The sequence below is a fragment of the Marmota flaviventris genome, chromosome 4, assembly GCF_047511675.1.
Source record: "Marmota flaviventris isolate mMarFla1 chromosome 4, mMarFla1.hap1, whole genome shotgun sequence".
NCBI lineage: Eukaryota > Metazoa > Chordata > Mammalia > Rodentia > Sciuridae > Marmota > Marmota flaviventris.
The window spans coordinates 50,384,988-50,398,295 of record NC_092501.1 but is presented as its reverse complement, the minus strand read 5'-3'; the positions used below and the strand labels follow the sequence as shown (position 1 = coordinate 50,398,295).

The window sequence follows — 13,308 nt, the reverse complement described above, 5'->3', positions numbered from 1 at the left end:
CCAAGGATTGACTGAATTCCTATTTTTAGAACTTAACTCTAAAACTTTATTAATAAAGTTATGAAAACTAATAAACATTAAATTATATCTAAGGTGTGAAAAAAGGCCAAGTATTGTTCTGTATCACACAGTTAATAATGACAGGATAAATAATAACTATTAAGAACTTCACAGGTACAAACATAATGCACCAATAAAAAAAAATGGGAAAAAAAAAAGAATCTTCACAGGAACTTCTCAAGACTGGGGAACAAAAATCTGCAATCTAATAATAACCAGAAATTTTTTCTTAATATGAAAGCTACATATAAACCCATAAATAATGTAAAAATTATCATGTGTCAAATAAAAAAATTAAAAATACATATAAAACTCCAAACTATTCCTAAGTACATTTATAAGAATTAAAGTTAATAGAAAATATCGAAACAAAAACCTCTGAATTAAATACCATTAAACACTAAAAAGTACCTGACAATCTTACTCAAAGATTTAAATGTGTGGGCACAAAATTTGTTCTCATATGTTGCACTGCAAAGTCTTTATAACTCACATCTTACTACCTACATAATTCCAAATGAATACTTAGAAAATGAAAATATTTCTCCTGAAAGTACTCACATTCCTGCTTAAAGGTAAAATATTCAGTAAGGTGTCTGCATTCATGGTTGCCTCTCAGAAGAAATAATGTACTTGGGTATAGAATCTTCAAAACCCATAAATATAAGACACACTGCAAAAGAAAATGTTTCCAGTGAATTTATCTTGTACTTTTGCTTAACTAAATAATTTAATCTTTGTTCCTTTTAATCGTATTACCCTTTTTTAAAAACTGTATTACCCTTACAATCTATTATTCTTTTTTATTTTTCTTTGTCCTTTACTAAAATATAAGCTCCATGAGATCACAGACTTTGTTGTCTTATTCCTTCTGATTCTCCATTCCTAGAAAAGTACCTAGCAAATAGAAGAGCAATAAATATTTGTTGCATCAATGAGTCAAATAAACTATTACTTTAGATTTACAAGTTGTTTGATATGAAAATCAACTATCAGATTGATTTCCTTAGATAAATTAATATAATAATGTAAAAAATAATAGGAAACATTTACAGAGTACTTTACAATGTAATCAATCCCTCTCATTTATTCCTCAAACAACACCATGAAGTATGAAATATTATCTGTTTTACAAATGAAGAAACTGAAGCAACAAGCTAAGTAACTTGTCCAAAATCACAAAAGTCCTAAGTAAAGGAAACAGGATTCTAAACCTCTAATCTTAAGCATTATGCTATGCTGCCTAATAAAGGAAAGGGCCATGTTTGTTTTGTATGCATGTTTTTTTGGTTGATTATGAATGTTACCTCACATAAGGTACACACCTATTATCTAAACCAATCAAAGAAAATGCACTTTTTATAATAAAGGAAGCAGTGCAGTAGCTATCTTTTAAAACTAGATTTAACATAAGAATGAGACTAACATTTTACTTACTTGCTTAAAAAAACAGGAAGGACTATTTCATATGGAAATAACGTGTAGCTTTTATAATAATACATAAAAATAAAAAAATATTTTTAACAAGTTAATACATGTTGAAATGTGTAACTATTCAGATCTTAACTTTATTCACGAGAAAAAAAAGTAACAACAACAAAAACCCAAAGTGAAATACTTTATTAAGTATGTGTTTACTTAATATGTTGCCCCCACCCCCATCTTTTTGTACTGGGAATTGAATTCAGGAAATTTTCTACCTCTGAGCTACATTCCTAGACTCTTTTTATAAATTTTATCTTGAGACAGGGTCTTACTAAGTTACCAAGGCTGCTCAGCCTCTCAATTTGCTGGGATCATAGGCATGTTCAACTGCACCCAATTCAACATGTTGTTTATTTTAATTCTTGTTATTTTCTTTTTACAACAATAAAATATACTAAATGAATCATAACTATAAAACAGTACACATGTACAACAAGCTTAGTCACCAACTAAAATTCACATGCACAACAAGCTTAGTTATCAACTGAAGTTCCTAAAATTGTGTATTGTTTTTACCAAATGCCCCGAAATTTTTGTCAGGGCCATTTTCTAAGTTTCTCGAAGCACCAAGGTAATTCAGAGAAGGTTAAGGGGGCTGATAATGAAATTATGAATGGAAGAAAAACAAAAACTCAGGATAATAAAATTCTTAAGGGAGACAAGATGGACAGAGTCAAGAACTCCCTTTCACACTGGCAATCTTAGTAAACCTCAGAAAGGAAAGTATATTGAAAACACTGGAAAAGTAGATATAAACAACAGTAACTAGCATGGAGATTCATCTGGTAAACCTTCAATATCTATTAGGAGACCTGATTAAAAGTATAAGCTTTGAATCAGACTGCCTGACTATACTAACTATACTAATGACTGACTTTGGGCAAGTTACTTAACCTCTTCAAGCCCCAAGTTCCTCATCTACAAAATGAATAAAATAAAAGTACTTACCTCATAAAAATGTTGTGAGGATTGATCAATATTTGCTAAGTGCTTAGAATATGCTTGGAAAATTTAAAATGTACAAAATAAATATGTATCAACTGAGCTTTGACCTAGCAATTCTACTTCTAGGCAACTGTTCTACAAAAATAGAAGGAAGTGTATACGGATATATGAATAAAATGGCTCACCGAGGCGTCATTTATATGACACAAAACGTTGAGAACACCTTAAGTGTCTAGCAACAAGAAATTCATTATGGTTTGTTTATTCAATGAAAGACAATGCAGATATTAAAAATGATGCTATAGATTTATATTTATTGATTTTGAAAGACATTCATAGTGTAGGGATGATGTATGAAAAAAGCAAGTTACAGAACAATGTTATAATATGGTCCCAAGAAGAGGTGCATATGTTAGAAAATTTCAGATTATTCTACATTTCCCATACTTCATATAATTAGAAAAGAAAAAGGAGACAAAGAATCATCTACTGTCAATTGATGATCAACAGGTCAATTTTTAAACACAAATTAATCCTTTCAGAATATACAAAGATTCCATATAATATATTCAGAATACACAAAGATTCCACATATGATATACTTGGGTCTATTGTTGTTTGGTTATACTGGGGTCTTAATAGGTACATGATAAGTGATACAAGCTTAAGCAATAAGATTATTATATTTTATTTAAACAGATGGAATTTAGTTTGTTGTTTCCCTCCCCCCTATAGTTTAATGTCTTTAGGGGCATAAGAGACAAATAGATACAAAAATAAACATCATTAGCTTCTTAGAGCCATGAGATAACAGGGCAATAAAGACCTCTCAGTTTACTCATTATTTCCCCTGGGAAAAATGTCAATTATAATTATACAAAGTAACATAAAGAAAACTAATTTAATAGTCTGAAAGAAGAGAAATAAATAATAGCTTTTCTTATAAACTTCAGAATATGAACAGGTATTGGAAAGAATCCAACATAGTTTTAGGAACTTACTGGGCCAGGGATTAATGGAAGTCATCTATGTTAACACTTAACAGCAAAGCAAATTATAGTAAATGATTATTACCTCTATACTAAAATAACCTCTGTCCACATAATCACCAAGAAAAAGGTATCGTGTATTAGCAGGTGATCCTCCTACTTCAAAAAGTTTCATCAGATCAAAAAATTGGCCATGGATGTCACCACACACTGAAACAAGAAGATTATTAGATGTGAAAAAAAAAAAACCCTGAAATAACAAATATTACTTAAATTCTAATTTCCTTTATATAATAGTGTAAATGCTATAAAGAATTGTCTAAGAAGTGGTCTATGAAGAATCATATAGGGATGATGTGTAACCAAGTGTTCCTATGTTCAACACCTGGAACAAGATGTAACAGAAATAACAAATTTATCATCAGTAACAAACTTTTCATCTGAATTTATAAAAGCTCCTCTTTAGGAAGCCAAGGATGTGTTTAAGTCATGGGATAACAAAATTATTATAGTGGTAGTAAAATCTCCATGCTAACTCAGTAATTTTTGTTAACCTTTAAGCTATCACCTTTGTTATCTGAAACGACAAAGTATTTTTGCCCCTAATGACTAATGGCAAGTAAGTGTTGAAGCAAATTGAAGTATGGCCAACTGATAAAACCTTCACAAAAGCATATTAGACTAATCTCAGTACTTATATTTAGGATCATGTTTATTCACTGAAATCTAGCAGAAACTTCAAAAGTATAGAAAATAATTCACAAATTCAAGGTACTGTCCATGTAATATTAACTCAGTATATGATGTGACTGAAAAGGAAATAGTTATATATTCAGGCAAATAAATAATGACATGATAAAAATAATATCTAAAACATAAATAAATTTACCTGTAATTGGGGCTTCTACTTCTATCATTGTTTTCTCTCTCCGAAGGATGGCAGCACCCTCATTGATAATTCTAAGTGCAATTTCTTCATCTACCCGACCTTCTTTTACTAGGTGGTTTTTCAGAACATCAACCCTGGGTATCCCATCCATATCAAATACTTCTTCAGATGTCAAGCGATGTGTTGGGGGGAAAGGGACAGCTGAAATTTTTTTTTTTAATCAATACAAAATTAGTCACTAACAATATATTAACATAAGAGCTAATCAATTGGACCGAAATAAACAAGAATAAAAACTGAAAAGCAGGGGGTTTTGTCTCTTCTTCATTTATGGGGTAGTGAGTGAGTGAGTGTGTGTGTGTGTGTGTGTGTGTGTGTTTAATGACTTTTTTCCTAAAAGGGTAATCAAATTTTTTTTTCCTATTGTACTGGGGATGGAACCCAGGGCTTAGAGCATGACAGCAAGCATTTTACCACTGAGCTAAATCCAGAGCCAACAGTACTTTTTATTGAGCTATACAGAGTAACATTTTCTTTTCTTTTCATTTTTGGCACTTGGGATTGAATTTGGGCACTCAACCACTGAGCCACATCCCCAGCCCTATTTGGTATTTTATTTAGAGACAGGGTTTCACCGAGTTGCTTAAAGCCTCGCTGTTGCTGAGTCTGTCTTTGAACTCTCGATCCTACTGTCTCAGCCTTCCCAGCCGCTGGGATTACAAGGGTGCACCACCGTGCCGGGCTCAGAATAACATTTTCTTTGTTGAGAAAGATTAGGTGAATGAGTTGTTTTATGAAATTAAAATTCTTTTTAAAACAATTAAGGTTTTTCTTTAGGCCAAAACATTTTCAGCAGAACTCTCAAAATGAGTTATAAACTCTTCATCTTAAACCAAGTTCAGTAAATACAATTTAATACTACATATACCTGAATAGAAAGAAATCCCAGAGGGGAGTATGGTGCACACCTGTCATCCCAGCAACTCAGAAGCTGAGGCAGGAAGATCACAAGTTCAAAACCAGCCTCAGTAACTTAGTGAAGTCCTAAGTGAGCAAGACCCTGTCTCAAACTAAAAAGAAAAAGGGTTGGGGATGTGGATCAGTGGTAAAACACCCCTGGGTTCAAGCACTGGTATACCCCCCCCCAAAAAAACCAAATCCCAAATATATAGTGATCTACCATGTTCCGAATAAGATCATAAAAAACAATGTAGTCTATTTTTTAGGGATGTATATAAAAGTCAAATGTTTACTTATGAAATTTAAAATTATTTAGCATAGCACATATATAGACTTATAATAACAAATTTGGTAATTTGCAGATAGTTTTCTCCTACTTATATTTAACTTTCACTAAAAGTCATTATGCACATCTTCAACATCAATGTATTCCTTATCACTGGAGTTAGTTTTTGAGTCATCCAACATACTTTTCAGACACAAATCATTTTCACTTCCATCTAAGTTGGATGAGATACAGTATAATTTAATATATAAAATACTGCACTGCAAATTTATCCAAAAGTTCTCTTTGGTGTAACTATTCAGTAGGTATTTATATTCCTGCAATATATATTTATGATTTTGACAAGTAATCACCAACTGTAATATGCAATGGAAAATAGGAAGGTCTATTTTAATTTTATATACCTAGGAAAATTCACTACTTATCTATTAAATTTGATTCCTTTTTTACTGAATCTAACAGGTAAATTATTTATTTATTTTTTGTTCTTTTTGGATATACATGATAGTAGAATGTATTTTGGCATATTATACACACATGGAGTATAACTTATTTTAATTAGTATTCTATTCTTGTGGTTATACATGATGCAGAGTAACCCTAGTTGTGTATTCAAATACAAGGCTGGGAAAGTTACGTCCGATTAATTCTACTGTCCTTCCTAATTCTCCTCTTCCCTCCCTTCCCTTCATTCCCCTTTGTCTAACCAATGCACTTCTGTTCTTGCCCTCCCTAGTTGTGGATTAGCATCCACATATCAGAGAGAACATCAGCCTTTGATTTTGTGGGACTGGCTTATTCCACTTAGCATGATATTCTCCAGTTCCAGCCATGTACTGGCAAATGCCATAAAGTCATTCTTCTTTACGGCTGAGTACTATTCCATTGTGTATATATACCATAGTTTCTTTTTTTTTTTTTTTTAATATTTATTTATTTATTTTTCGGTGGGCACAACATCTTTGTTTGTATGTGGTGCTGAGGATCAAACCCGGGCCGCACGCATGCCAGACGAGCGCGCTACCACTTGAGCCACATCCCCAGCCCACCATAGTTTCTTTATCCATTCATCCATTGAAAGATACCTAGGTTGTTTCTATAACTTGGCTATTTTGAATAGCCAATTGTGAATTGATCTGCTATAAACATTGATGTGGCTGTGTCAATGCTGTACTATGCTGATTTTAAGTTCTTTGGATATAGACCGAGGAGTGGGATAACTGGATCAAATGGTGTTCCACTCCAAGTTTTCTAAGGAATCTTCACACTGCTTTCCATAGCGGTTGCACCAATTTGCAGTCCCACCAGCAATACGTGCGAGTACCTCTACAAAATTTATTGTTACTTGTATTCTTGATAATTGCCATTCTGACTGGAGTGAGATGGAATCTTGATGTAGTTCTAATTTGCATTTCTCTAATTGCTAGAGATGTTGAACGTTTTTTCACGTATTTTTTGACCATTCATATTTCTTCTTCTGTGAAGTGCTTGTTCAGTTCCTTTGCCCATTTGTTAATTGTGTTATGTGGGGTTTTTTGGTGTTATATTTTTTGAGTTCTTTATATAACCTGGAGATAAATGCATTAATATTCTGAGGTTCAGGTGGTAAAGATTTTCTCTCATTCTGTAGAGTCTCTCTTCATGTTCTTGATTGTTTCCTTTGCAATGAAGGACATTTTTAGTTTGATACCATCCCATTTATTGAGTCTTGATTTTACTTCTTGTGCTTTAGTAGTCTTATTAAGGAAGCCAGTTCCTTAGCTGATATGATGGAGAATTGGACCTATTTTTTCTTCTAGTAGGTGCAGGGTCTCTGGTCTAACTCCCAGGTCCTTGACCCAGTTTGAGTTTTGTGCAAGCTGAGAGTTGGGGTTCAATTTCATTCTGCTACATGGATTTCCAGTTTTCCAGTGGATTTCCAGTTTTCCCAGCACCATTTGTTGAAGAGGCTCTTTTTCTCCAATATAGGTTTATGGCACATTTGTCTAGTATGAGTTAAGTTTGTTTAAGTGGGTTTGTCTCTGTGTCTTCTATTCTGTACCACTGGTCTTCATGTCTGTTTTGGTGCCAATACCATGCAATTTGGGTTACTACAACTCTTTAATATTATTTAAGGTCTGGTATTGTGATGCCTCCTGTATCATTTTCTAAACATTGCTTTGGGTATTCTGGACCTCTTATTTTTCCAAATGAATTTCATGACTACCTTTTCTATTTCTATGAAGAACATCATTGGAATTTTGGTAGGAATTGCATTACATCTATGTAGTGCTTTTGGTAGTATGGTCATTTTGACAATATTAATTCTGCCTATCCAAGAACATGGGAGATCTTTCCATTTTCCAAGGTTGCGTTCTGTAGTTTTCATTAGAGAGATCTTTTGCCCATTTTGTTAAACTGATTACTAAGTATTTTTTTTTCCAGGCTTTTGTGAAGGGGATGGTTTCCCTAATAGGTGAATTCTTTTAAGCATTCAAAATCAACTTGGACTGCAGTTTCAGACTCTTTATCAAATAGTACTTTGTTTTTTCAAAATAAAGAGATAAATTTATGGTCAAAGTCCACTAAATAAAGACTGAAATGTAAGAACCCTTTCATTTCTGGGGGTGGGGGCAGTTGTTAAGGAAAAAAATTCTCTTTTAATTGGGCACACAATATATAGTATTTTCTTGATACTTTAGGGTCATCACTGTGATTAGCAAGTATCATATAGAAGCCTGAAATATATAGGACCAACAGCTCCTTTTCAATTTAAACAAACTACAAAAGGGGCGGGAGCTATGTTAGAATGATATCAATTACCCAAGAAAGAAAATAAATAACCACATCATACTAGGAAAAAAATTTGGAAAAACTTGACCCTTCAAAAGTGAGATAAGAACAGGGGCCAGGGTTGTGGCTCAGTGGTAGAGTGCTTGCCTAGCACATTCGAGGCATTGGGTTCTATCCCCAGCACCACATAAAAATAAAATCAGCCTTTAAAACAAAAACAAAGTTGAGATAAGAACTAAGGTAGAGAGAAGGATGCCAATCCTTTCTTAAAGTCTTTGAAATCAATCCCCCTGCTTTTTTCTTTCTTTTTTTGATATTCAGTTAAACAAAATCTGAACATACTTATTTTCCCTTCACATTTATATAGAAACACACGTATTCCTTTTTGGGGGGAGGGGTTTACTGGGGATTGAACCCAGGGACACTTTACCACTGAGCCACATCCCAGCACTTTTTATTTTTTAAAAATTTGAGACAGGGTCTCATTAAGTTGCTGAGGCTGGCCTCAAACTTGTGATCCTCCCATCTCAACTTCCCAAGCCACTAGGATGTATCACCATGTCCAGCTTTATTCCCATTACTTTTTGCTTCATCTAGAATAAGGCATTAAAAGACATTTTATTCCTCCAAAAATAGTATGACAAGATCCTAATAAAATAAAAGCCTCAGTTAAAGTATGTTTAAAAATATACATTTTAATGAATCAATTGCTAAATAAATGAAGAGTTACTCTACGGACATTATAAAAATGAGGTTAAATATATCTTCAATACAAATTCTTGGAGATCAAGATAGTATATTTTTCTCATTAGGCCACAAAAAATTTTATCACTGGGGGCTGGAGTTATGGCTCACTGGTAGAACACTCACCTCACATGTGCAAGGCCCTGGGTTCAATCCTCAGCACCACATATACATAAATAAAATAAAGTTATTGTGTCCAACTACAAAAAATAAATATTTTTAAAAAATTTTATCAATGTACTCAGGAAAAGGGATAGTGTCTGGTTTTAAGGTGCAGCATTTCAGATCATACTTTCTAACAATCAACAACATAATTCCACTTGGCTGAATTCTGTTCAAAATACAGAACTTCCTAAAAACCACCTGGGACATCATCCTCTTTTCCACCTACTCTGTCAGATACAAGTAGTACTGCATGTTTTCATGCACACTGTGAATGTTAGACTGCTTGCTAAGTCACACCAAGGTGTTGTCACTTCTTTATCCAAGAGCAATATTGTTATTTTTCACCTGAAAAAAAAAGAAAAGCATAAACTACCTTTATACCCATGAATTACTTTTCTACAGACTTATACTTTTCTACTTTTTTTCCCAACTCAAGGCAGACTTCTACATTTCAAAACCAGTTGGGCTATGTATAAGGAATGGTACAGGTTGAGTGGGTAGTTTTTTCCATAAAAGTAGATGAAAACTACAGAGAATCAGAGTTGTTGTAACAATACAACACTAAAGTGAAGAATATGGAGTTTCAAAGGACTAAGTTTTAATATATCCATGAATAAGAAAATGAGAGGGACAAGGCATGTACAGTAGTGTTTGGAAGAAGCAGATAATCCAACCAGACAAAAAAAAAAAAAAAAAAAAAAACTGACAAAACAGAATTTGGTCTAAAGTAAGTTGTTCAATATGGAGTTAATTTTTTTTCATCAAAAATTAATATTTTCACCAGGCACGGCAGCACATGCCTGTAATCCCAACAACTCGGGAGGCTGAGGCAGGAAGATCACGAGTTTAAAGCCAGCCTCAGCAAAAACAAGGTACTAAGCAACTGAGTGAGACCCTGTCTCTAAATAAATATCAAATAGGGCTGGGGATGTGGCTCAGTGGTTAAGATAAGTGCCCCTGAGTTCAATCCCCAGTACTCCCCACCCCAATTAATATTCTCCCACGCTGCAGTGTGGTTGGGGTGGGCTCACACCCAGGGTGTCAAGGCACTTCCAGGACCACTGCCCAGGAATGCTTATTTTTTTTTGTTTTAAAAAAAGGAAAAAGAAAAAAAAAATCTCAACCAATAATTTCTTCTGTTAACACATAAAGCATTTTAAAGCATTTCATCCTGTTTTCAGGCTTTTAAAAGTTTTTCCTGTGGGTTGGGGATGTGGCTCAAGCTGTAGCATGCGCAGGGCGCTGGGTTCAATCCTCAGCACCACATACAAATAAAATAAAGATGTTGTGTCCACCGAAAACTAAAAAATAAATATTAAAAAACTCTCTCTCTCTCTTTTCTCTCTTCTCTCTTAAAAAACAAAAAAACAAAACAAAAACCAAGGCCTAAAATACACTTGAGTTTAGGAAGCTGGAAAACCAAACCACAGATTGGTCAGGGGGAGGCAAAATCTTATTGCTTCTACCACTTGACAAAGAATTCTAGGAATTAACTAATCATGTTCCCTAACACTAAGCTAAAGCTTCACACTCTTAGATCTAAGGGGCCTCCAACTCCAATGAAGTGCTGTATAAACTGAACAAAATATCAAGATGCCTGAGGTCAGTTCATTCTACTATATTTCCTATCTTTGCCTTCCTTGGCAACAGTCCAAAATACTACAGTCGTTATCCTCATATAATGACTTTTCTCTATATTCCCTTACCTCACACCATTTTCTTCTGGCTGTTCTCCCTCCTAATTATTATCATTGAGGCCTCCAGAATTCTTATTGTAAGATTAAAATATATGTGTATATTTCCTTCTCACCCTAAACACATACACAGCTCTTCACAGAATGATGTGCTTCTGAAGTACAATACTTCTCAAATACTTTTTTTCAAAGTAGATGCTTATTTTTCCATACTCTTAACAATCGGCTGTCTTTTAGCTCTTCAATACCATTTCCAACATCACCATTCTACTAAGGAAATGAATGCCTCCTTCTTTTGAAGTTCATGCCTTCTAGCTAGTTTTCCTTTGTCCCTGCCATCTACTTAATTTCTAGTCATTACTTATATTCATCCTAAACTCAGGGTCCTGGCTCACAAGTCTTTCCATCCTAAGTTCCATCATCATCAACATCCATGTGAATGACCTATCTAAAATTGAAGAACTGGCCAGAAGCCGTGGTGCATGCCTATAATTCTAGCTATTCAGGATGTTGAGGCAGGAGGATGAGGCCAGCTGGGCAACACAGCCACGACCCTGTCCAAAAACAGGGTTTTGGGGATGTAGCTCAGTGGTAGAGCACCCCTGGGTTCAATCTCCAGCACAACAAAATAAATATTTAATTAAATTTAACAACTGAGAGGCGTGAACTCTACTCCGTAGTCAATGCACTACCTCTAAAATCCTGAATTGCAATCTGACTAAATTATCAAATCTCTAATGTTCCAGTTTCACTCCTTTTTCTTCATTTAGTCTTTGATTGTATCAAGAATCTGGAAAGCCCCTCCTGACCATCTCTTTCTAGCTAGTTACCTTTACTTACAACTTTGAAGCTTCTCCATAATCTACCCCCAAGATAGGATCTCACTAAATTGCTGAGGCTGTCCTTGAACTTGCAATCTTTCTGCCTCCAAGTCAGTAGGATTACCCACATGTACCACTGTGCCCAGCTATCAACTCTATTTTATAAATGAAAAAAATAGGGCCAGGTGTGTTCCATGCCTATTATCTCAAACATCTGCAATCCAGGTTTACAAATTCTAGGCTGGCCTCTTCAATTTACCAAGACCTTGTCAAAAAAAAAAAAAAAAGGTGGGGGGTAGTTGAGGGATGTAGCTCACTGGAAGAGCACCTGCCTAACTAGCTTGTAGGAAGCCCAGTAAGTAGGAGCGGGGAACACTAAAGCTTAGAATGTTAAGTATCTTGTCCACAGTAAGGCAATTGGTAGAACTAGGATTCAAACCCAGGCAGTCTGACTTCCAGAGCTTGTATCCCAAATCGATTATTTAGAAGCAATCTTTCTGCTTTCTAGCTTAAATTTTAGCTCGAACTTGGTATACAAAATATCCTTTCCAACTTCATCAGCCAACGAACTTCATCAGCCACTCCTCGTCAAGCGCTTTACATATATTGCCATACTTTTCCTGTTTTGCCCCCTAAGTTCCATGCCTTCCTGCTTGTTTTCTCCACTCCTACCTTCTGCCTGAAGAAATTCCACACATTCTCCAAGAAATATCCCAAAACAATGATGCTTTCTTTTCAAATTAAGATTGTGAATTCCTTATTTGTGGTTTCAACAGCAGTTTGTTTCTAGTTCATTTTATTATTTACTTACAATAATGTCTTCCCCTACTAGATTGCCAGCACTGTAAAAGAATCTTACTTAATATCTTACTCAATTTGCAATCTCCATACCTAGTACAATGCCTGCTTTGAAGCAGGTGCTCAAAAAATGCTGTACAAGTAAATGATCCTACACTTCCCCTATTTCAATCCTACCCATCCTTCAAGGCCTCTTTCTGCCTATAAAACAAACAAACAAACAAAAAACCCTACATAAAGGGCTGGGGATGTAGCTCAGTGATAAGAGCATTTGCATAACATGTGGAAGGTCCTGAATTTGATCCCCAGCCCTGACAAAACTAAAAACAAGCCAGGTGCTGTGACGCAGGCCTGTAATCCTAACAGCTGGGGAGGCTGAAGCAGGAGGATCACAAGTTCAAAGCCAGCCTCAGCAATGGCATGGCACTAAGCAACTCAGTGAAACCCCGCTTCTAAATAAAATACAAAATAGGGCTAGAGATGTGGCTCAGTGGTCGAGTGCCCCTGAGTTCAATCCCTGGTACCAAAAAAAATCTCTCCCTAGACCATTCTGGTTCAGAGCCATTATTACCTCCTTCAGACTCAGACAACTTGCTGGCTCTTCCACTTTATCTGGCAATTATTAATCATGCCAGTCCTTATGATATGCATTAATTTTTCATAAGTACTGAATTCCCCAAGGACCCTAACTGTATTCTAC

At 34.9% G+C, this 13,308-nt stretch overlaps 1 protein-coding gene across 4 annotated transcripts in view; it reads right to left on the bottom strand.

Annotated features, from left to right (window-relative positions):
* The window catches only part of Ppp3cb (protein phosphatase 3 catalytic subunit beta), a 52,409-nt gene that overhangs the window by 33,443 nt on the left and 5,658 nt on the right, over window positions 1-13,308 (bottom strand). For all 4 annotated transcript variants that reach the window (XM_027931203.2, XM_027931205.2, XM_027931204.2 and 1 more), the window contains exons 2-4: window positions 4,369-4,569; window positions 3,565-3,689; window positions 622-733 (exon numbers count right to left, since the gene is read on the bottom strand). In XM_027931203.2, the coding sequence (XP_027787004.1) occupies window positions 622-733; window positions 3,565-3,689; window positions 4,369-4,569 (438 nt within the window). The remainder of the gene's footprint in view (window positions 1-621; window positions 734-3,564; window positions 3,690-4,368; window positions 4,570-13,308) is intronic.